Source organism: Myxocyprinus asiaticus, chromosome 6 (assembly GCF_019703515.2).
Source record: "Myxocyprinus asiaticus isolate MX2 ecotype Aquarium Trade chromosome 6, UBuf_Myxa_2, whole genome shotgun sequence".
Taxonomy (NCBI): Eukaryota; Metazoa; Chordata; class Actinopteri; order Cypriniformes; family Catostomidae; genus Myxocyprinus; species Myxocyprinus asiaticus.
Window position 1 is genome coordinate 35,229,302 of NC_059349.1, and position 25,322 is coordinate 35,254,623.

The 25,322-nt window shown below is 36.6% G+C and overlaps 1 protein-coding gene across 2 annotated transcripts; it reads left to right on the forward strand.

Moving 5' to 3' along the window:
- The first annotated feature begins 1,906 nt into the window (after positions 1 to 1,906).
- On the forward strand, positions 1,907 to 21,184 carry LOC127442675 (kinesin-like protein KIF2C). 2 transcript variants are annotated; one of them, XM_051700873.1, is made up of 21 exons: positions 1,907 to 2,102; positions 3,948 to 4,042; positions 4,222 to 4,338; positions 5,435 to 5,492; positions 6,136 to 6,267; positions 8,634 to 8,738; positions 9,026 to 9,117; positions 9,506 to 9,601; positions 9,693 to 9,747; positions 9,838 to 10,000; positions 13,992 to 14,082; positions 14,179 to 14,242; positions 14,334 to 14,425; positions 14,681 to 14,823; positions 15,103 to 15,307; positions 15,843 to 15,953; positions 16,103 to 16,170; positions 18,209 to 18,302; positions 18,585 to 18,659; positions 18,908 to 19,001; positions 20,467 to 21,184. In XM_051700873.1, the coding sequence occupies exons 1-21, from the start codon at positions 2,042 to 2,044 to the stop codon at positions 20,535 to 20,537; spliced, it is 2,082 nt and encodes a 693-aa protein (XP_051556833.1). In that variant the 5' UTR covers positions 1,907 to 2,041; the 3' UTR covers positions 20,538 to 21,184. The 2 variants fall into 2 exon arrangements, 1 of the variants encoding a protein (XP_051556833.1); XR_007897518.1 differs by lacking the exons at positions 18,908 to 19,001; positions 20,467 to 21,184 and having other exon boundaries at positions 17,576 to 18,302; positions 18,585 to 18,639.
- The last annotated feature ends 4,138 nt before the right edge of the window (positions 21,185 to 25,322 follow it).

Below are 25,322 nucleotides of genomic sequence, written 5' to 3' on the forward strand. Positions count from 1 at the left end.
ATAGCTTGCAGCTCCTCAGTTTTCCTTATAAACCAGAAACACTTTGCCCTGACAATTACCTCACAAAGATAATGTGTTACATTAAAAATGAAGAGGTCACACATAGTACAGTGGTGTCAAACTAAAAAATAAATAAATAAAAAAATGTTTAAAATGACTTTTAAAATTAGTTTGTTTGATTTATTTATCAAAACTGGAAACTGTCCAGGTCATATATAGAGGAATATAAGCTTAACATTCTTTTGTAATTGTAAGTTAAGCTTAAGTTAGTACAACTTTAAAAAAAAAAAAAAGAAAGAAACTAGTGGCCACAACATATTTTCATTTAGTTTAACAACTCAGAAATTTTAAGTTCAGAATAATATTTATTTACTTTTTTTCTAAGGCAATGGGTTTCCACACTTTTTTAAAGTAAAGTCAACTAATCACATTCCCAACCGTATTTGAACCACTGAGGTGAATTTGCAAAGCGAAATACTGTATAATGGACCGAATTTTACCTGTTGAATAATAAAGATACCATTTTTGAAAAACTGAATATTTTTATGTGAACTTTGGAAGGTGAATATTTATTATTTAATTTTTAATGATGAAATTTACATTCACATTTATTCATTAGGCAAACGCTTTTATCTAAAGTGACTCACAAAAGAGGAATAATACATTATAAGCAGTTTTTGGTAAGTTACTCTAAAAAAGTAATTAATTACTAACTACTAATTACATTTGCTACAGTGTAATTAGATTACTGTACTAATTACTCTGTCTGAAAAGTAATTGCAGTACTTATTACTAATTACTTTATAAAACCATTATCAACCTCGACCAGATGAAAAATACAAAGATAGACATGAAACTGTTTTTTTTAATTCTTTCAAATAAATCATATACAATCAAATAAATTATTCATGAACTGGCCAAAGAATTTAAGGGGGCAGCATTCAATTAGAAAAAATATATTTTAAATTTACTATTGTTTTATATAGAAATGTTCTAGAGTCTATGCATTATTTAATGCAATTACATCAGAAGTAACTTTAATTAAATTACTGAAAATTTTGAGTAATCCCTTACTTTACTTTTTTCAATGAAAAAGTAATTTAATTACAGTAATTAATTACTTAGTAATGCTTTATGTTGAATGATAGTATCCAAGATGGACTAGAGTGCAAAATTAAAAATATATTTGTTTTGTCTGTGTGTTGTGTTGTGTTAAATGCTTTACATTTAAATATTCACAGCTTAAATATACAACCATATGAAAATGCATCCCCCAAAAATGCAAGCACAGTTAATTCAAGCCGTTTATTTTTCAGTTAGCCCAATTCAGTGTGCTTTTTTGTTTCAAAGACATTTGTCATCAATATACTTCCATATTGAATGATGACTGAGGCTGTCAGCAATCATGTAGAGGAAAGCAGTGTTCGAATTGTGACAGAGCTCTTGGGAGGGGGGGGGTCCCTTAAAACCCACCAAAAAAAAAAAGAGAGAAAAAAAGAATATATATATATATATATATATATATATATATATATATATATATATATATATATATATATATATATATATATTTATTTATTCCTACTTTGGTGCGATAATCAGTGGCTATACTAGGATCATATGCATTTTACGTAACTAAAAGTTTGAATAAACAATTTAAATATACCATTAATTCAGCTAATCATAGTTATCTATTTAATCGTTGAGTTTACCAGTAAATGAAGCTGGCTTGTTTCTCATTGTGGTCCCATAGTTTGTGATGACTGGCATTTAAGTGCAACAATCGGAGCTTAGAAACGACAGTGTTTTTTTTTTGTTTTTTTTGCTTCAGATCCTGCAGTGTTGTGATTGGACAAAACGAAGCACCTCCTCGTTAAATAATCCAATAACTTCCGCTGACGATTTTTGAATGCAGGGCGGTTGATGTTAGGAAGGTTTTACGACTCACAGGGGCAGCGTTTTATCACAGAAAACACTAGTTTCTCTTTCTGAGATTTAGAAGCGGTCGTCAAAAGCTTTTATTAATAAAGAAAACCCTAAGATGGATCCTGTAATGTCCAAACTGCTCGTTGGGCTCGCTGTCAACATAAGTCGTAGTGATGGTAAGATGCTCTGCTAACAGCTAATCTTGAGTCTCTGAAGCTACAGGTACAAAATGCGTCTACAAAACAATGTATCTCAAATCTAGTAAAACCAAATCAAAGTAAACTTATGAAATACAAAGCAAAACAATACAGCATGTAGTGCTATTAGCTGGCAATGAAATAATTCAGCTAAAATAAATACACTGGCAGCCAAAATTTGGAATAATGTACAGATTTAGCTGTTTCGGAAGGAAATTGGTACTTTAATTCACCAAAGTGGTATTCAACTGATCACAAAGTATAGTCAGGACATTACTGATGTAAAAAAAAAACAGCACCATCTCTATTTGAAAAAAGTCATTTTTGATCAAATCTAGACAGGCCCCATTTCCAGCAGCCATCACTCCAACACCTTATGCTTGAGTAATCATGCTAAATTGCTAATTTGGTACTAGAAAATCACTTGCCATTATAGCAAACACTGCTGAAAGCTATTTGGTTCGTTAAATGAAGCTTAACATTGTCTTTGTGTTTGTTTTTGAGTTGCCACAGTATGCAATAGACTGGCATGTCTTAAGGTCAATATTAGGTCAATAATGGCAAAAAAGAAAAAGCTTTCTCTAGAAACTCATCAGTCAATCATTGTTTTGAGGAATGAAGGCTATACAATGCTTGAAATGGCCAAAAACCTGAAGATTTCATTCAAAGGTGTACACTACAGTCTTTAAAGACAAAGGACAACTGGCTCTAACAAGGACAGAAAGAGATGTGGAAGGCCCAGATACAACTAAACAAGAGGATAAGTACATCAGAGTCTCTAGTGTGAGAAATAGACACCTCACATGTCCTCAGCTGACAGCTTCATTGAATTCTACCAGCTCAACACCAGTTTCATGTACAACAGTAAAGAGAAGACTCAGAGGTGCAGGCCTTATGGGAAGAATTACAAAGAAAAAGACACTTTTGAGAAACAGAAAAACAAAAAGAAAAGGTTAGAGTGGGCAAAGAAACACAGACATTGTCAACAGATAATTGGAAAAGAGTGTTATGAATCTTAACCCCATTGAGATTTTGTGGGATCAGCTAGACTGTAAGGTGCGTGAGAAGTGCCCGACAAGACAGTCACATCTATGGCAAGTGCAACAGGAAGTGTGGGGTGAAATGTCACCTGAGGATCTGGACAACTGACAGCTAGAATGCCAAAGATCTGCAAAGCTGTCATTGCTGCACATGGAGGATTTTTTGATGAGAACTCTGAAGTAGTTTAAGAAGTTCTGAACAATTTATTTTATTTTTTTATTTTATTTATTGTAATAGTCATTTTTCACGTTATTAATGTCCTGACTATACATTGTGATCAGTTGAATGCCACTTTGGTGAATAAAAGTACCAATTTCTTTCCATAAGAGCAAAATCTGTACATCATTCCAAACTGTTGGCCGTCAGTGTAAGACACTAGGGTAAAATTAAAGTTGAAAGTTACATAGAAAGAAGAGCAACTAAAGAGAAAAGAATATACATTTATGTAACCTGTATATAAATGTAAATATGCAAATGGAAACCTGTAATTTCTCATGTTAATGACTGAAACGGACAACCATATGTTCTTTTTCTCGATCATAGGACTAGAATCTACTTGCTTTACCTGAAGTACTGACTAAACTATCTAGTCGCAATATAGTTTAGTCAGTACTTCAGGTAAAAGCAAGTACTCCTTTTACATAGTTTGCAGGGTTTTCTTTAAAGGAAAACAGCTGGAATTTTTTTTTTTTTCTGACTGTTGTGATGTGAAAGTCAGCACATGGATGTTCTAAAGATCATTACCACTTTTTTTTTTTTTTTTTTTTTTTTTTGTCAATGCAGGGAGAATACATAGTGCCACTGTGAAAACTGTCAATCTCGCTAAGTCCACAGTAAATGTCGAATGGACTGAGAAAGGCATGGCCAAAGGGAAAGAGGTTAGTACTTAATTTGTTTGACACATTCCGTTACACTGAAGTTACTGGGATGTTTACCAAACATGCTGGTTACCAAGCATGCTTTGGTATTTGGAGAATTTGTTGTACTCTTATGAAGTGCCCAAAGAAATCTGCTCTAGGATGTCATTGTTATCAAGATTAAGTAGATTGTCCCATAGGTTGACCTGGATGAACTTGAGCAACTCAATTCCGACCTTATGCAACACCTACAACCATGCCGTCAGGAGGAGCCTGTCGCTGCCCCTATTGCTACACCTCTGACAAAAACGGCAAAAGTGAGTTCTGTATTTTTACTTGCATTCTTGCATAAATTTTGTCTTCGGGATCACACAACGTACAATTTTGATTTGTTTTTCAAATGAAATATCAAAGACTGACTGTCCGTCTTGTCATTTTGCGAGGGATGGAATCACATTCCATTTGTTCAGAAAGTGTAGTCAGATATACACCGATCAGCCACCACATTAAAACCACCTGCTTAATATTGTGTAGGCCCCCCTCGTGCTGCCAAAACAGCGCCAACCCGCATCTCAGAATAGTATTCTGAGATGCTATTCTTCTCACCACAATTGTACAGAGCGGTTATCTGAGTTAATGTAGACTTTGTCAGTTCAAACCAGTCTGGCCATTCTCTGTTGACCTCTCACATCATCAAGGCGTTTCCGTGCACAGAACTGCTGCTCACTGGATGTTTTTTGTTTTTGGCACCATTCGGAGTAAATTCTAGAGACTGCTGTGTGTGAAAATCCCAGGAGATCAGCAGTTACAGAAAAACTCAAACCTACACAATATTAGGCAGGTGGTTTTAATGTTGTGGCTGATCGGTGTATCTACATCAGTTGCCACAGTACTGACATAGGTGCAAGTATAGTGCCAAGAGGCTTTCTTCAGTAATGGAGAGTAGCTGTAGTTGTTGAAAGATGTTCATCATGACAACTCATTGGTTTAGCATGTGTGAGGCATTTGAGACTACATAAGCAATGATAGCATTACTGTATTGTACACATTCATCCATATGATGTGTCTGGAATTGCTCATTCTTTCACTCATTTACTATACTGTAGGCCATTATATAACATTACATGGGAAAAGAATGAGTGAATTTGGACATGGTATTGCATATTGTGTATGACGTAACTTATGTTATGTCCAGAATGATAAAAGAAAGCATTCTTGAATTTTAGTCTGACACATTAAGCATGTGGTGATTTGATAGTAAAAATCAGATTTCATGTGGGTTTTTTTCTGTTAAAAACAGCTTGCTGAGTTTGCAGTGTTGAATTGGATACACACAAGAAATGCAAGATTTTTGCTGCCTGTCTGAACAAAGCTTAGTTACTCACAAAGTTCTGTTCTACGTGCTTGTTTCAGAATGTCAGAGCAACAGAGCTTCCCTTAAGGTTATCAAGAATACCTGCACCATCAGAACGTAAGTTACAGTCTTCTAACTTTTTCCCAGTAGGTTTACTCCAATTCATAGGTATCATATCAGTGCGCCAGTGTAATCTTACGGTGCCTCCCATTTGAAGCTGCTCCTCAGGGTGGTCCATCTGAAGAGCCAGGTTTGCATAATTTCTTCATGTCCTGACCCATTCACACTTACTCATGGTCCTATTATAACTGGTATCATTAGACTTGATCAGGGCATTTCTTCCCACTACTGTCCACATGTTTTTTTCTCCTTTAAATTATTCTCTCTTTGTAATCAGAAATAGACTTTAAATCCCTGTATCTTATCAGTCCAGCAAGTTCTCAAATGGCTTTGATATGTCTTGATGGCTGCATAGCATAGATATTCATAAATTCTTGCAGTGATCAATGCACTCTGGTTCCTCACCAAAGTATTTGATAAAGCAATAATTGTTCTTGCTATCTTCACTGTAAGAATTACCATTTCTCACTGCTTTTTATGCACAAAATGGTGTTTGGGGAAAATTTGTTCAAAGAATGGCTTTCAGATATAATGGCCATGTTGACAATGGAAGCTTTTTAATCCATTAGACTAATGCATAAACACCTTTAAATGAATAATAGATCAGGCTGCATTTAATAATGCAATTTTGCCTCCTCAGCTTCTAGAAGGATGATGACACGTCAGACATGCTTTTTCCGACAGCCTGCCCCTCCGCCTGCGGTCACGGCAACGGCTGCAGAGGATGTTCTCTCTCAAGACCTTCCCTCATCTACTATCCCTAAACCTTCAGGTGTGTCTTTACGTTGGCATGACGTTCAGAGATGAAGTCATTACTTAATGATCAGATAGTATTGTGTTGGCACGAAACTGAATGTTGCTAACTTAAGGTATAGTTTTTTTTGCGTGCCATTCCATGTCATGCATGGTTGAGGGGGTGCAGATGCGCGTTTTCCACGTGTCTAGAAAACCTTGGCTACACACAGACAGTCCATGTGTAATGTGAAAATTAACCTATGAATGTCTTATAGTTGTCTCTGCATATTAAGCTGGGAAATAAAGTATTTTAACACTGAAAAAAATTACATACTTAAACTTTAAAGTGCATGCATTTATGTCAGGGTTCCTGCAAATCCTTAGTCTTAAAATGTGTTAAATATCTTAAAAGATACAACAGAAGTCTTAATTTTCATTTAAAGAGGTCTTAAATTTAGGGATGGAAAGAGAGGTGATAGCGTGATATGATTTAATGTGATTAACAGACTTAATGAAATAAATGCCTGCGCTGCATCCTTTATAGTGAAAATGCGTCATTGTTGTATTTTCTCTCTGCACACAGGGCCTAATATTGTGTAGGTCCCCCTCGTGCCGCCAAAACAGCACCAACCCTCATCTCAGAATAGCATTCTGAGATGCTGTTCTTCTCACCACAATTGTACAGAGTGGTTATCTGAGTTACCATAGACTTTGGCAGTTCAAACCAGTCTGGCCATTCTCTGATGACTTCTCTTATTAACAAGGCTTTTCCATCCACAGAATGTTCCGTCCTTGTTTTTGACACCATTCCGAGTAAATTCTAGAGACAGTTGTGTGTGAAAATCCCAGGAGATCAGCAGTTACAGAAATACTCAAACCAGCCTGTCTGGCACCAACAATCATCCATGTAATTATATAATCAGCCAATCGTGTGGCATCAGTGCAGTGCATAAAATCATGCAGATATGGGTCACGAGCTTCAATTAATGTTCACATCAACCATCAGAATGGGGAAAAAATGTGATCTCAGTGATTTCGACCATGGCATGATTGTTTGTGCCAGACGGGCTGGTTTGAGTATTTCTGTAACTGCTGATCTCCTGGGATTTTCACACACAACAGTCTCTAGAATTAACTCCGAACTCATCCAATGAGTGGCACTTCTGTGGATGGAAACACCTTGTTGATGAGAGAGGTGAACCGAGAATGGCCAGACTGGTTCGAACTGACAAAATCTACGGTAACTCGGGTAACAGCTCTGTACAATTGTGGTGAGAAGAATAGCAGGTTGGGGCTGTTTTGGTGGCACGAGGGGGACCTACACAATATTAGGCAGGTGTTTTATTTATTTATTTATTTTTTTACTTATTATTATTTATTTTATCCCCTTTTCTCCCCAATTTGGAATGCTCAATTCCCACTACTTAGTAGGTCCTCATGGTGGCACGGTTACTCCCCTCAATCCGGTTGGCAGAGGACAAGTCTCAGTTACCTTCTGAGACAGTCAATCCGCGCATCTTATCACGTGGCTCACTGTGCATGACACCGTGGAGACTTCGCATGTGGAGGCTCATGCTATTCTCCACGATCCATGCACAACTTACCACGCGCCCCATTGAGAGAGCGAGAACCCCTAATCGCGACCACGAGGAGGTTACCCCATGTGACTCTACCCTCCCTAGCAATCAGGCCAATTTGGTTGCTTAGGAGGCCTGGCTGGAGTCACTCAGCAATCTCTGGATTCGAACTCATAACTACAGGGGTGGAAGTTAGCATCAATAATCGCTGAGCTACCCAGGCCCCCAGGCAGGTGGTTTTAATGTTGTGGCTGATCGGTGTATGACAAGCAATCAGTAATGATCAACTGATGATGAAATATGACAATGTTTACTTAAGTGTTTATATTGTTGTAGATGATTGTAAGGCTGCACATTTCCTTGATCTGTATAAATAAGCAGCTGGAAGCAGTGAAGCACATACATTTTCAGAATAAGAGACCTCAGTGTATTTGCGTTATTAAATCATTTTTTTTTTTCTGGTTATTGGTATTTTGGGTGCACCATACTCTGGATCTGGAATTTAATTCAAAATTTTAATTTCAATTTGAACCAAATATAACCAATTATAATGTGATACCTATGTGGAAAAAAAAAAAAACATGTCTCAAGTATTTTAAAATTGCATATAGCCTACCCTGTTATACTGATAAGCAATGTTGAATGTGTGCCCCTACCTGTTTAAGTGCCTGTGAAACATGATTCATTTGAGATTGTGTGGGTTTATTTTGGTATGAGGGTAAGGTATTAATTTTATTTGTTCAGTTTCTGAAAAAGTTCTTAAGTCTTACATTTTATTTCAAAAACTCTAACAACCCTGTATGTTCCGTGGCATCTGGATTGACAGGCTACCAGAGGAGACTTGTTTCAAAGCCAGCCTCTCCTCTGCTACCAACTGCTGAAGCTGCTTGTGAGAGCGAGGCTTCCAAATGTGCCCCCATGGGGCCACCAAGTATGTATGGTTTTGGATTTGTTAATCCTTGTTACTTTGTCTTCATTTAAGATCTGATTAGTACCATTCCCAATCAATCCATGAATGTATATAAATGCTTTGACAGAATTGTGGTGTCAACCATAGCATCTGTCATTTCCTGTTTGACTTTCTGGAGGTCTTGATTGAATTGTGCAATATTGTTGTAAACCGTGCATTATTAATTTGAGCAAGTCCATGTGATCTCTCTTTGAATAGTTAAATATTACTCATGGTAATGACTGCCTCATCATATTTTAATATTTTAGGCCATCGCATGTCTCAAGCCTCAGAAATTAACAAAGTGGCAAGCAAAAGGTTGTCACTGGCAAAAAACCCGGAAACACAGAAGAGAGGGAAGGTACAATATTTAAAGTCTTAGGCCTATTCACACCAAGTCTGAATTTTCTGCACTAAAAGATTTTAAAACAGTGCTTCACAATGCACTCGTTCACACTGAGTCTGAATATCATTCTGCAATGATTTGTTTTGTTTATTCTGGAATGCTGATCAGTTCCTTCAGATATCCAAACCTTTTACAGTGCATGACAAATTTGCTATTGGACTTGATGTGAATAGTTTGAAAACGTCTTTGCTAATATTTTGTACTTTGCAATGTATAATATTTACAATTTATTCTGCATCATTTGTTTACAACGCACCTGGTGTACAAAGGTCCTTATTATCTTAAAAAGTGAAATTACACAATGCTAATGTTTTTCTCCTTGCCATTTCTGTCTTATTGCTAGTTTGGAGATACAAGTCGCCCTAATAAGCAGTTTTACCAGATGATTGAGGATTACAGAGAGACCTTGGAGAAAGTGCCCTTGTCTTTGTCTGATCCTGTGGGTTAATTAAGCATACAGTTCTGAAAATTCTTATAAAAATAATAAGTGTGTAATGTTATCATATTCTAACACATGGTGCATCTTGTAGGTCAAACCTCACAGAATTTGTGTCTGTGTTCGCAAACGTCCTCTGAATAAAAAAGGTAGGTAACTGATACATTCTTTCCAATTTTTTCTTGATTGAATTGAATTGTTTCTTTGTGTGTCTCATTTCACTGAGTAATTGTGCTCAGAGCTGGCCAAGAAAGAGATTGATGTGGTCACCATCCCTGGTAAAGGAGCCCTACTTTTGCATGAGCCCAAGCAGAAAGTAGACCTGACGAAGTACCTGGAGAATCAGACTTTCCATTTTGATTACTCGTTTGATGAAGACGCCACCAATGACTTGGTTTACAGGTAGCTTCCTATTTCGAGTTTCATTTGTTATTTTTTACAGTTCTATATTCTGTTCTATGTTTATACTTGACTGACCTTGGCCTTCTTTATTAACAATTGTTTGCATATATACACAGCTGGGTACAAAAGTCTGTGTCCACATTGAAAATCTGGGATTCAAAAATCATTTTAATTTAAACCTGGAAATTAAACAAAGTTTTAGGGTTTCGAAATATCTTAATCAAAGAAACGTTATGACATAAAATGTATTTAATTCTGCATTGTTTCTAGCTCACTGATCCAATAAGCAAATTTGTTACACTGATCTTTACAAAAGGTCAGATTTTCTTGCTTCTATTAAAGCACACAAGATTCTCTTTGGAAAATTCTCAAATCATAGCATTGTTTTGCATAACATGTTTTTGCACAAACTTGTGGAGTCTATGGCAGCTTGAGTGCATGCTCTCACTGAAGCAAAAAGAATGCGTACCAAATGCATGCCAAAGAAATGTTGACTGAATATGCAATCTATGCTGAAACACACCACTGTGTGTATTTTAAGTAATCACAGTTTTCTGTGATTTAATTGCGATTTAATCCTGGTACACTAAAACATTATAATCATAAAAATATTTATACTTTGTCTCAAAAGAACTTTCTAGAAATTGGTTGGTCATCTTGTTAGTCAACATGTTTTTTTTGCAGATAGTTAATTGAACACATTTCTACAGGTATAAATCTTTGATACAAGTATATGTTTACATGCCATGAAATCAGTGGACATGCTGTAATTAAAAGTTGGGCAAAATCTTCTGGTGTTTTCCAGTGCACTTTTTAATAAGTGTTGGGCCTCATGTATTCAGATAGAAGACAAAGGCAGGCCTAACACAGTCGTAAAAACCTAACTCAAACCCCCACGTTCCAAGTCGTAAATTATACTGACAAAAATCACGCCAAAATCAAACAAAGGGAGTCCAAAACAGACTACAAATCACATGAAGCCTTGCTCACTAAAGGATCGAACTCTCCTATTGGATGAGGCACACAACAGAATGCACCTCAAACCATGACATCATCAGGAGCTGAAATACCTCTGAAATGCTTTCGGGATTTGCTTCCAGCAACTTTGTTTGCAGCGTGTGGACGCAGCTCTTCGCTGCTCTCAGGTGCAACCTCGTGGCACAAGGAAGTAACGTCCGACTTGAAACTGTAGCCATACAATCTCCATCTCGCTGGACGAGTTGAGATTACTCTGTTCAACCAAACACTCTATCGGATCCTAAGGAGACCGCCGAGCAATTCGCATCTTCATCCGTTTGCCTACAGAAGTGAAGAGATTAAAGATTTCTCTTCCATCTTCAATCAAGTCGACATTTCTGAGTTCTCCGCCAGCCCGCCGAGAATCAACAGCCGTACCGCCCGCTGACAGAGTGAGGAAACGGCCTCCCGTCATCACCCGAGCCTCAAGGAACTGGGTCAGAGTTAAAGGACGGAGGAAAACACATTCTACCTGAATCGCATGAGGACACAAGTAAGAGGTTTACGTCTGGGCAGAGATAGAATATTATAGTGTGCTATTCTTGTGTTTCAAAGTTTTTGCTTGTGCAGTTTACGGACCATCATGTCCGCTCATTATTAATACTCAGGGTATGAATTATCACGATTTTGTTTTGCTGTATTGTGGTCCAACCAAATTGGACTGTTGTGCAATTTCGCCATCGCGGGTGAGACAAGTAAACTGAGTTCATCCATTAAATAGTCAAAGTATGCGGGACTGTTTACGAGCCGTCCACCGCGTCTCAGTTCATTGCTCAAACAGCTGCTTTCTCTCCCACGATCGCGAAATCGGCTTTAAGGCTGTCAATTCTCTCTCTCTCTCTCTCTCGTACTAACAACACACGCAGACACGCGACCCCTCACAAACATTCTGGCACACATTTTGGCTCGTAGATAGCTTAAATGCTAAAGCCCAGCTTTGTCCCTAAGCTATCGTACAAGCGGATACATGCGGTAACTGGTAGACAGCAGTTGCCATTGACTGGTTTCTCTCCGCCCCCATTCGCGGTCATATTTCCTTGCCGGATGTCTAGCGTGATATACTCTCCACGAGAGTCACGTCCGCCATTTTGTGCGCATCCCTCCGTACACACACACACACACACACACACAGTCACACACACACCTTATGTGTTATAGGATTATTTTTATTTCCATATCTAATCATATCACTGTTTAGTTTGTAGTTGTAAATCGGAAGTTTATTGACTATTGTATTAATTATTAATTGATATTACTGCATAAATAAACTTTGTTTATATTACAAAGAGAAATGTTTTGGTTTGTTTTGTGTACGCCTGTGTCATGCTGACGGGATGTCAGTGCTCGGATTCAAACCTTCATTCATTGTTTATTTTTTTTTTTTTCCTGAAAATCGATATTCTTCGGATGTCGATTTTCCTAAGAAAACAATCTAATATTGAGACTGTTTTACTATTTGGTTATTAGTCCCTGATTCCAGGGTGGTGCCCCGTCAATGTTAATCCTTATTAATATTCTATTGATTTTTGATAATTGATAATTATCTTTGATGATTGTTGAATTTGAATGATCAATAAGCTAGTGTTAATTTTAATGTTTCATCGATGTTAACAATTAACTATTATCTTTGATGATTGTTGATTTAAAGGATTAAAAAAGCTAACATTGATTCTCATCAATGTTATATTAATTATCAAAATCAATAATTCTTTGATAATTATTAATTATTGCTTATAAACTAACTTGCTCCTAAACGTAGCACACTACATTTACTGGAGCCCCATATGAGGTTTTAATGAGTTAGATTCAATTAATTTAAATATCAATTAATAACTACAGAAATAATTAATTATTTCTGATAGTAACACTGATCTAAACAACCAGTAAAGCCGTACAATAGGATCAAATTGGTAGATTCGATTCATATAAAGCTTTTTTTGGCAAGAGAAACTTAAGGGTACACTGCCAATAGGGCTGGGTATTGATACAGATTTCCTGATTTAGATTCCGATTCACAAGCTCTCGATTTGATTCAGATTTAGATTCGACAGGACCTTCTAACTAGGTACATTTAAGAAAATGTGAATTTTACGATTGATATTTTATTAGTTTTTCATTTGTCAAATTTTAGCAATTTCAAAATGAACAAATCAATGTATTCAATCAGTAAATGTATTATATTTATAGAAACCACCTGCCTAATATTGTTTAGGTCACCCTCATTCTGCCAAAACAGTGCCAACTCGCATCAGAATTTGAAATAGCGAAATTTGGTTGCAAATGCAAGTGATTTCCTCATTGTAGTTGTGGGTTGCGCATAGTGTAAAAGATCTATCTTGGGATTTAAGAATCGATATCGAGATCCTTCAAATGAAGATTCTGATGCATCGGGAAATCAATGAATCAATCAATTTATCCACCCCTAATTGTCAATGCACTATAAGATGCAATACATACAGATATAAAACAAATTGAATGCTGAAGTTTAAAATCTCAAAACTATTATTTTCTCTGGCTGCCATTCAGTCTATATCATGCACACACTGGGTCTCTCTTGCATGGTTTCGCTTTTGACACTGGTTCAGATGACAGTGAGAGAGCGTTTTTGGTGACGCGAAAAGATATGGCATCTTTTCCACATCTGCCTCGCCACTTGCGGTTGATGTTTCCATTCTCCATAAAGTTAAACTGCTCTCGTGTTTATTATGCCCAGGACATGTTGCGCTTGATGAAAAAGCATGTACCTCCTGGAAATTTATATGTGCCAGTTTTAACCACAGGAATTGGGGATTAACGTTAGTGAATTTTTAAGGAAGTGGAAAAAAACGGATAATGCATCAATTGCTTAAATTACATTAAATGTTAATTTCTGCGATTAATAGTTGACAAGTTAAATTTCCCAGCCCTAAAATGTATATATTCCCCAAAACATGCTAATTTAATCAGCATCAAACAATATCTTGTGTACTTTTAGGTTCACTGCTAAACCCCTGGTTAAGACCATTTTTGATGGTAGTATGGCGACGTGCTTTGCATATGGCCAAACAGGCAGTGGAAAGACCCATGTAAGTCATGTTCCGTTACTTGCATTTCAAATAAAATGACTAAACTGCAATGAAACAATGAGTTTACACATTTTTCAACTGAGGCTTAATTTACAGACAATGGGTGGAGACTTCTCTGGAAAGAGTCAAAACAGCTCTAAAGGGATCTATGCCCTTGCAGGTGATTGGAATTATCAAATGTACTTTACATAGTGGCCTGTTGGTATTTATCCTTGTTCATTCATGTATTAATCTGTCTGCATACTTCACAGCACAGGATGTATTTACTTTCCTGAGGCAAAAACGATATGCTGATATGGACCTTTGCCCATATGTCACTTTTTTTGAGATCTACAATGGCAAGGTTTGCTTATTTTGTGTTACACAATTCCAAAACCTTTGTGTTGTCTTATCAAAGAGGATATCTGTTAGTTATTGTTCCCCTGTCATTTGAGTAAATAAACCTCAATTTTCCAAATGATTAATGGTACTTTTTATGCTCAATTTAACAAGCTTGGTATTATGATTTGATTTTACAATGATCTTTATTTTAGATTGTTGTTGTGAGTGTGAGTACTTGCTCAGGCATGATTGTGAGCTGTTTCTGTGCCCTCTGCAGGTGTTTGACTTGCTGAATAAGAAAGCAAAGCTACGTGTTTTAGAAGATGAAAAACAGCAGGTCAATGTTGTTGGCCTGCAGGAGGTGCCCGTGTCATCTGTTGATGATGTCATCAAGATGATTGAGCGAGGAAGTGCATGCAGGTATGCATTAAGAACTTTTTATTAGGCTTTGTTCAGACATGCAGCTAAAATTCTATTTGTTTCTGATTCGTATAGTTTTCTGTAGTCTGAACAGCAAAATAACTGTTTACAAACCTGCTCCCAACCACATCCATGTACAGTTTGGATTTATAAACCGTCATAGTCTCTTTCTGGAGAACTTTGTCATGCTTTGTCCAAAATGGTCACGTGTTTGTAATGCTGTATTTATGAAACGCAACCCTCTAAAATCATTTCTAAAAAAAATTCACACTATACCAGAACGTCTGGCCAGACGTTTGCCAACGCCAGCTCATCACGTTCACATGCGGTCTTGCAAGTAGTCCTGAGGCGGCGGAATTTCCTCCATGGGAAGTTCTCTCTGGTGGACCTTGCTGGGAATGAGCGTGGCACTGATGTCAGCAGTAACGATCGGAGCACTATAGTGGAGACTGCAGAGATTAACCGCAGCCTGCTGGCATTGAAGGTGCTGTACTGTCCAATTGTATAAGATTTACCCACCACAGACCAGCAGTCTGTTGGACCAAATGGGTCCTTTCTACATGACAATGTTGTTTGTTTGGTTAATGCACAAACTTTGACATAATTGAAGGGAAACATGTTAGGTGCTCTAACAAATGTAAAAATTGTGATTTCCTGGCATGAAACATTTTCATTTGTCAGTGTAATTTTTGTAGTTATGCTCTGCTCTAAAATGTTTCATAGGCTAGAAATGGTTATTTGAGCGCAATCTATATAAAATCCTCATCCAGTAATCACTAATTAGAGATAATTGGTGGGTTTCATTTCAATTAAAAATTAGGTAACAAACTTTTAAGTTGTGTGAATTGTCCTCTCTGATACATGGTGTTAATAAAGCTGCTGATGATGACAAAATTACTGCATGATTATATTGTTAGAAAGTATTTATACCTAGTTTGTCCACTGTTCTTACAAACGCTAATTGAATTGGTAGCTATGTAAATGTAAAATGTTGTCTTGCATCGTCCCTGACTCCTCAGGAATGTATTCGGTCTCTGGGTCAGAATAGTGAGCACATCCCGTTCAGGATGAGCAAACTCACCCAAGTGCTTCGAGACTCCTTTATTGGAGAAAACTCCAGAACCTGTATGGTAAGCGTGCCGTGTGTGTGACTGACTATTGTAATTTTTTTTTTTTTTTTTTTTTTTTTTTTTTTATGTGAGTGGCATTACATTTTTAAAGAAGGGCTTGCATTTTCTACTGTTATTTATTGAAACATTATTACTTTGGTCTGTTTTAGATTGCAATGATCTCACCGGGCATGGGCTCTTGTGAATACACTCTTAACACACTACGTTATGCAAACAGGTACAAATTTATTTTCTTACCTTCCTTCACTTGAACAAAGGTTTTAAGTTATTTTGATTTAGCTCTTATTCTGAAGAATGGTTTCTCAGATGGCAAACACAGGAGTAGGTTTGGAAATCAAGAACCGGTTCTTTTTCAGAACCGTGTCTGTCTTTTTTTTTTTTTATTTTTTTTTATTTATTTTTTTTTTTTGCTCCTCTCCCAATTTGGAATGCCCAATTCCCAATGTGCTTTTAAGTCCTCGTGGTCGCGTAGTGGTTCGCCTCAGTCCGGGTGGCGGAGGACGAATCCCAGTTGCCTCCGCGTCTGAGACCGTCAACCCGCGCATCTTATCACGTGGCTTGTTGAGCGCGTTGCCACGGAGACATGCCGTGTGTGGAGGCTTCACGCCATCCACCGCGGCAACTACGCACAACTTGCCACGTTCCCCGCCAAGAACGAACCACATTATAGCGACCACGAGGAGGTTACCCCATGTGACTCTACCCTTCCTAGCAACCGGGCCAATTTGGTTGGTTAGGAGACCTGGCTGGAGTCACTCAGCATGCCCTGGGATTCAAACTAGTGAACTCCAGGGGTGGTAGCCAGCGTCTTTTACCACTGAGCTACCCAGGCCCCCGTGTCCATTTTTTAAGATACCAGAACTGTTTGATTTTCATAACTTGCGGTTCCATTTATTCCTGAACAAATGACTCTCATGAGCCGGTTCTTTTTAGTGAATCAAAAACATCAAACACGTTTAATGTTGAAGTCTCACTAGCCTGTAGTACAGCATAAGGCTACATAACACAATCTAAACCCATGGAACTCAGCATCTTTTTGTGGCCTGCGTTAAGTTGTCATCACTTAAAATTAGTGAATGTGTATGAATTTGTCAATTTTCTACAGCATTTACGGTAATTCTCAGTATTGATAAACTGCTGAACTGTTATAGAGGAAAAGAAATGGCTAAAGGATAAAAATAAAGAATGCGTGCCTGCATGCTAGGTGTCCAGTATGTCATGACAATCTTTGACAGTGACACCAACAGAACAGATCATCATCTTTCTATATATGGCAAAAAAAAAAAAAAAAAAAAAAATTGACATTTCTCAAAATGTAGTGTAATGTAATGTAGACTGGTGCATTCCGCAGCAGCATATGGCCTACTTTTAAAAAAAGTGTGAATCTTTTAAAATAAACAAACAAAAAACATTTTGGCCTATATATGATCATTATAATAGTAGTATATCACAGTTTTTATTTTTTAAAGAACCACACTTTTACAAGAATTTTGCTATACACCTATATGTTTTATTTCACTTGTGTTAATTATATGTGTCCATGATGTATTAAATGCATATAGCATAGTCTGCTCGCCTCATTAATATGAAGTTATTAAAATATGTTTTAATACATTTTAAAGAGTGCGGCCCTTGAGGCTAAAGGGATCCTGCTTTCCGGCCCCCCGTCTTTCCAAAGTTGAGTACCCCTGGTCTAAACTGTCTCTTCAACTATTACTTGTTTATGTAATGTTGTACTTCAGACCTGTAAGACTTCAATCAGGCAGGGCAGTTACTGACTGCTTGTTCATATGACAGTGTATAATTAAAGATACACATGAGTTTTGATGTAATCATTGTAATCAATTTTATAAAATAAATGAATTAAATGTTATCAATTTTTTATTTAATATATAGTTGGGATCAATTATTGGATTGAATTTTTGCCTCTAAAAAGTATGCAAACATGCCTTTTACAAGAATTGTATTAAATTATTTTCTGATTTGAACTGTAGAGATCTGCTCTGTAGAAATCTGAAATTATCTCATCATTTGGGGACAGGCTGCTTAGAGCAGTAAATACAATAAGAATTTCCAAATAATTCTTCCTCAGAAGTATTGAAAGAATCATTAAGAGAAACCGGAATCATTAAATGCCTAATGATTTCCATCCCTACACAGGAGGAACTGTGCAGATCCTTTTGCTTCTAATTGGCTGAGCAGGCCCTCTGGTGGTTTGATTAGGTTTTACAGTCAGATTTGTGTGTTTCTGACAGGGTGAAAGAACTGAACGGAATATCTAAAGGAGCTTCATTGGATAATGGCTCAAGTCTTGAGCTTTCTGTGGAGGAAGGAAACTCCTCAGACGAGGTGAGTGAATAAGGGACAATGTATTAAATATCTCTTTCCAAAACATGTTAAATCTTAATTATATAAATGTAATCAATAAAATGTAACATTATGACATAATGAGAAATGTTTGAACACTAATTCAACATTAACATAAACCGGGTAGAGACAATAACTAAAGCATCAGATCCCCATTTTAAACTAAATTAGGCCTTCTTTTTATTATTATTATCCAATGTTTTCACAGAAATTTGATCTCAAAATTGGGTGAATAAACTGGAAATATGATTGCTTGCATTTCAGGAGTCTGTTCTCCCAGCATTTGAAGCTATATCCCAAGTCTCTGAAATGGAGGAGAGGTTTCATGAGGAACTGAGGGTTCGTAGCATTCAGAATCTTCTTAGGTCTCTTGTATATGTGCATCTGATCTGTTTATTTTGGGGGGGGGGGTTCAGACCTTGTGATCAATCAATAACCAGTTGAACCAAAATAAAATCAAAATGCTCTGTTCACTTATTTACACCTGAAGGCAATGCTAAAGACTAAGTCATCTGTTTAGTTCCCATATACAGTATGCCCTTTATTGTTATTCATACGATTTTCTGTTCAACTCATGTGTTTTCCAGGGGTGCTGTGAGGTTGCCACATCCATGGAATGTCCCTCGTTTGATATTATTTCAAATTTACCGGAGATTGATGCATTTATGAGGAAACTGCAAGGTATTTCATTTAATTCAAAGAGACACTTACATGGGTATTCCTATTGTATTGATCCAAAGATAAAATTCAGGGGCAAATCTACAGCAGTGTCTTTTATAGATTATATTAGTTAAAGCTTGTTTCATATTACAATTCATAAAGTCCTGAACTTACAGCACCTTTTAGACCCAAGTTATTCACTTTGTAAAGCCTGACATATGAAATTTTTCCTTTTTTTTTTTTTTTTTTTTTTAAAGTATCATATTTGATACATTAGGCTTTAAAGGTCATTATACTCCTGAGGCCTAGCAGTTCATTTTTGTGTAGGACATTTAAGTTTTTCTTATCCCATACATGCTACAGTGGGAAATATTGTGGTATTATCAGAGGACTCCCTGGGCTTTTAAGATAGCAAATATTTGAGAGTTTGGCCATGATAAAATCCTCTTCTTGGTCTATAAATATGGATTGAAATATCACAGTTCAATTCAGCACATCATATGCAATATGAATAAAATGTTCTTTTTTCAATAAACAATTTTTATCACATGTATTCTATGCACCTGACACTATTGACATTTAAAAAAATAAATAAGACATTGTAAAAAAAAAAAACATTTGCTGGGTCTCAGGATCTTATGGTAAGATGGCATCATAATAGCTTGTAATGTAAAATAATGACATCTTTATAATGACACAGCAGGTTGCATATATGTAAATACACAGACATATTAGTTCACACTTTAATCATATCTTATAAGAAGTATATGGCAGAATTTTAAATGCTTTTTTGTTTTGTTTTTTGTGATGGGCATGAATGTAATGTGATTTGAGAGGGATACCTCAAAAGCCATCATATTTGATACATGGATTTCAAAGTTTTTTTTTGTTTTTTTTTTTTTTCAATAAAATAATATACAAAATTTTAACCAATCACAAGTTGCTTATATTCAACAAATACTCATTTTAAAATATCAGAAACAATATAATCATTACTCTCACTTTTACTTTATTAAAACAAGCTGTCATTTATCCCAACATGTTACTTTTTGCACAAATCCGCCACCATTTTAAATAGATTGATATAAACATTGAAACCACTTATTTCACAAATAACCACTAGATGGTGCCATAAACATGTGACGCTTACCATAGGTTGTTTGGCTTGTCAGCTTGAACAGAGAGTGAAACAGGAGCCGTCAAACGTTGTGTATCATATTTGATGAATGGATCAGTTGATTGAGTGTCATTTAAAAAGGTTCTAATTGTAGTTGTCAAAGTTCAGCTGCATCTGATATTAGTTAAGGTCTTGTGAGCAGGTTCAGAATGGTCTTAAGTTGTTTAACAGATAAAACACTTCTAAGTTTATGTAATAACTTGGGTGAGCTTCAGACCTCGCTAAAGTGTCAAAATTGTGTGGTTTGAAAGGGTCTCATAGCCTGCTATTTCCTGCTTAGCACTTAAATTGTTTTTCTTGTTGTTGTAGAGTCTTACCAGGCTTTGAGATCAGCCATTGAAGCAGAACAGAGGGTCAGGATGTCATCCAAACTAATCTAAGATGAGATTCAGCTGAGGCCAACAGCAAAGAAATCTTTTATTAAAAACTGATGCAATTTCACTTTAATTATGTTATCATATAGCTGCATAGATATCTGGGTTTGTATAAGTTTTAATGTCTTTGTGTACTAAATAAAGGCTCCTTCATTTTGGATCTTTTCTAAAAACACATTTTGAATTGTGTCCTGATTTTTAAGGCCATCCTCAAGGCATCAACCCATGTTCCTTATTTACGTGCATTCAGATGAAGTATTTCTATACGGCTTACTGTTTTTCATGTCTCTACCTTGGAACGGAGCTTTTACCCTGATGACGCAAAAGTGGACAGTGAAAGGTGGTGGTCTGAGCTGGGAGCGCTGCCTCATACCACCCACCTTCTCAAAAAAAAAAAAAACATTCCCAGCCTTGACCTCCAAACCTCCACTATACACAAGCCACAACCAGTGTATACTCTTGCCCTGCAAGCACAAGCTGACATGACAAATCAAAGGCCTAATAAACAACTTGCACTGAAAAGTTTACCCCAAAGGATGAAAATAAACAAAATCGGCCTGCAAGTGGGTGGCCCCACATCTCTGTGTGAGGCCGAGAAGCTCAACTAAACTGCTTCCTCTGAGCTCTCTGGGTGGCATTCCCCAACCTCCCCACCAACCAGCTATTTACCCCCCATACTCTGTAAACGAACAAAGCAGTGTTACATGTATTTCCCATGTTGTGAAATATAATCTAAATATGTATCTTGTTTTATTACAAAAAAACAAAAAATACAACTAGCTTATTTATCAAGAGTTTATTGATTATCGCCACATAGCAACCTTAGTTTTTGTCGCTCTTTGCTTGTTCATAGTTTAAAACAATTCTCACAGTAAAACATATCAGCAAAAGATAGTTGTTTCAAACAAACTGTATAATTGTTGGAATTTCTTTCTGGTTGTGTAAAATGAATGCCAAATTCTGACGAATAATCGTTCTGAATGCACATTTTTACATGTAGCTCACAGTCACGTTGCGATGGATTAATTTACTATAGTCATTAATTTTTTTTATTTGTTTTTTTTTCTTCTAGCATGTTTAATATGAATGACACTGTGGCTCTTTTAGGGTTTTGGAGGTTCACCTCAGGAAAATATTAATTAACTTCCAGAGACCACAAGAGCTGATTATAATGGAATCCTTTGGTGTTTTTTTTAGCAGTGCCGTCAGCCTGAAATAGTCTAGACTCAGTGTTGCGTTGTGACTGTTATCATCTTGGAGCATAACTAGCCAGCTTGTCTCTGAAAGGACAATCTTAGAATAACTAAAAAGGACCACATGGGATGTACAGACATGCTCCTTCAGTTCAGTTATCCACCATACATTTTAAAGAAGGCTGAAGGAACTTTTGCTGGTATTTTCGATCTGGAAATGTGTTTCGAGTCTTGTATCTGTTGGCCCTGAGTCTGTTTGACTCTGCTCTCTGGATTCCAGCTGTCCACATGAATATTTTCTCAGTGTGGAGTAAATTGGCAGTGGCTGTTGCTCAGTTCCCATCACCTCCACAGACTAAATAAACAGACAAACCACCCAGCAAGCCCATCGGAGGAGCATGCAGAACAACCTCTGTTTTTCTTTTGCTCCTGACCCCTTTCTTTCTTCTTGGTCTTCTCTCTATCATTCTCTGGCTCTGCATTGTCTGTGGATGGATCTGGATGGTAGAGTGTCTGTCAATGCCAGGACTGGCAGTTTTGCCTTGGGCTCTGTCTGAATGTGTTGTAGAGGTTTGGTGAAGAGCCTTTCCATAAATGCATGCCCCACATTACTCAGTTTGCTGCATATACTGTACATCTATTCATCTGGACATCTATAATGTAAGATACTTTATACCAGGGACTAAACAAATTTAATGTTTTTCATTTCGGTTCATTCTGAGCAGAAGCTGTATTTTTTTTTTTTTTTTCATTCTGGTTCATGTGTTCTGCAGTCTCCTTTCCAATTGGTAACCAAACAGAACTAAATAAAAGAGTGGTTAATAATGTTCTTTTTAAAACGACTACTACTGTGCTAAGGGTGGGTGATACACCATTTGCATTGTTGCCAGATCTCATAAGAGAAAACGATCAAAATAAGGGTCTTGCCTCACCCAAAATAAGCGAAGTTAGCTATTTTTATTTTATTTTTTTATTTCCTCATCTGGAGAAATTATCAGCATAGAAATCATTGAAAGAATAGTATACAGTGGCCTATATAGAAATAACATCTTTTCAGTAAATGTATCCTTAATATTGGATATATCCACAAAAATATTTTAAATATTTCAAATATACATCTAAAATCAATTAGTAGCACAAATCTCTTTCTCCTGCATACATGCACGTGTTTTGTGGGCATGTTATTATGCAAATTATTTAAGTATTTAATTTTTTTAAATTATTTGCTTTAATTACAGATCTGCTTCTCAGTCGAAATCTGCCAGCATCAAATCTGTATTAATGCATCGTATCTAGCAATAATTCAGTGAAGACTTGGAAACATTCATGTGTGCATATGTAGTAATTTTATATACTGGTAGTTACTAAAAAGGTCTACAGCATGTCATGGAAGGCTACATCCACATCGTGCAATTAGACAAAGAAATGTGTGATGCAACGTTTTCCTTCAGAATTAAAGCACATGCTTATCATGTTATACTAAAAAGAGTGAAGCCCCATTTTTTTTGGGCAACAGGAAGTGGTGTAATTCTGAAAATGTACTGTGACAAAAAAAAAAAAAAAATGAAAATATATATATATATACTACCGTTCAAAAGTTTGGGGTCACTTGCCTGAAATGTTTCTCATGATCTTAAAAACCTTTTGATCTGAAGGCGTATGCTTAAATGTTTGAAATTCATTTTGTAGACAAAAAATATAATTGTGCCAACATATGAATATATTTAATTACAAAACTACAATTTTATTAAAAGAAAAAAAAAAAAGTTTTTGAAATGGATGACTTGGACCGAATAATTAAGAAAAGCAGCCACTAAGTGCCCAGCATATAGATGGGAACTCCTTCAATACTGTTTAAAAAGCATCCAAGGGTGATACCTCAAGAAGTTGGTTGAGAAAATGCCAAGAGAAAATTTCTGCAAAATCTAGGCAAAGTGTGGCCACTTTGAAGATGCTAAAATGTAACATAGTTTGTTTATTTTGCATTTATTATTTTGGATTTTGTTAGTCACAACATAATTCCCATATTTCCATTTCTATTATTCCATAGTTGTGATGACTTTACTATTATTCTAAAATGTGAAAAAAATTATAAAGAATAAGTGACCCTAAACTTTTGAACGGAAGAGCAATATATATTAGGCTATACAATGGTTGAAATGGCCAAAAATCTGAAGACTTCATACAAAGGTGTACACTACAGTCTTCAAAGTCAAAGGACAACTGACTCTAACAAGGACAGAAAGAGATGTGGAAGGCCCAGATACAACTAAACAAGAGGATAAGTACATCAGAGTCTCTAGTTTGAGAAATAGACACCTCACATGTCCTCAGCTGACAGCTTCATTGAATTCTACCCGCTCAACACCAGTTTCATGTACAACAGTAAAGAGAAGACTCAGGGGTGCAGGCCTTATGAGAAGAATTGCAAAGAAAAAGCCAGTTTAGAAACAGAAGAACAAAAAGAAAAGCTTAAGAGTGGGCAAAGAAACATCTAGTCGCCAGAGGTCGCCGGAAGTTACCAGCTCTCATTGAAAATGAATGAGAGGAGGTCACTTTGTCACTGGAAGTCGCTGCATGTGTATACCAGGGGGGTCAGGAATTGGCTGGTTAGCAGGTCCCTGTCAGCACCTGCTGGTAGATGCTGGAACTAAACCAACCAATGGCAAAAATCATGTTTCTCCATAAACAGCCATTCGTTTTATGACAAAATAACATTTGTTTTCCAAGAACCATTTCAACTTAAATTATTTCATTACATTATAGCACATCGTCATCCGGTAACGGATGTTTTTGAAGGGCTCTTAAAAGCATGAAATTGATTTATATGTTTCCCTGTCTATTCCCATTGACAATTGATCAGTCACGTGACACCTGATCCTGGAACTCAGCGCCCATGATCAAAGATAGCAGCCCCCATTTCGCTCATTTTCTGGGAACCCTGCGCTTGCTGAGCACAGTCATAGAGATGAATGGGGATGCTAACGGATAGCTCTCTCCAGGTATTTTATAGCTCCATGGCGTGTATGCAGTGTTGCCAACTTAGCGATTTTGTCACTAGATTTAGTGACTTTTTGACCCCGTTAGTGAGTACAAGAGCCATCTAGCGACTAGCGACAATTTAGCTGCGTTCACACTGCCATGTCGCTAGTGGTGTGTACAGAGAGTCTAAACAGCACTGTTTCTTTACAATTAATATTAATACAATTAATTTTATTATTAAACTATTAGTAAGATTATTAATATGGTACGTTAATTTACTATATCTGATCATTTAAATGGTTTCGTTTGCTATCATACATGTAACACATTTTCAAAACAAATTATTTAATAGTTAATTTTACAGACTATTTGATGATTTAAACTTACTGGGAATCCCCGCGATCTCAGATACACCTTTCCACGCATAATTGTTCTTAAATATGTCCCTGTATGTGGGCAGAGACATATCATATTATACTGGTAAATTGCTAACGGCAAGGATTAGCCTTTCCTCCATTTTTCCACGACTGCAGGAGCTGAGAGAGAGAAGGATCATGTGAGCTCTACCATCTTCTCTCATACTGGCTGTCGCTCCCGAAAGTCGCTCTTCATTTGC

Excerpts from the sequence above, each read along its gene's own strand:
- LOC127442675 (XM_051700873.1), top strand. The coding sequence starts at position 2,042 with ATGGATCCTGTAATGTCCAAACTGCTCGTTGGGCTCGCTGTCAACATA. Across the intron at positions 4,339-5,434 it reads CTCTGACAAAAACGGCAAAA|AATGTCAGAGCAACAGAGCT; the intron begins GTGAGTTCTGTA and ends TGCTTGTTTCAG. Across the intron at positions 6,268-8,633 it reads TACTATCCCTAAACCTTCAG|GCTACCAGAGGAGACTTGTT; the intron begins GTGTGTCTTTAC and ends CTGGATTGACAG.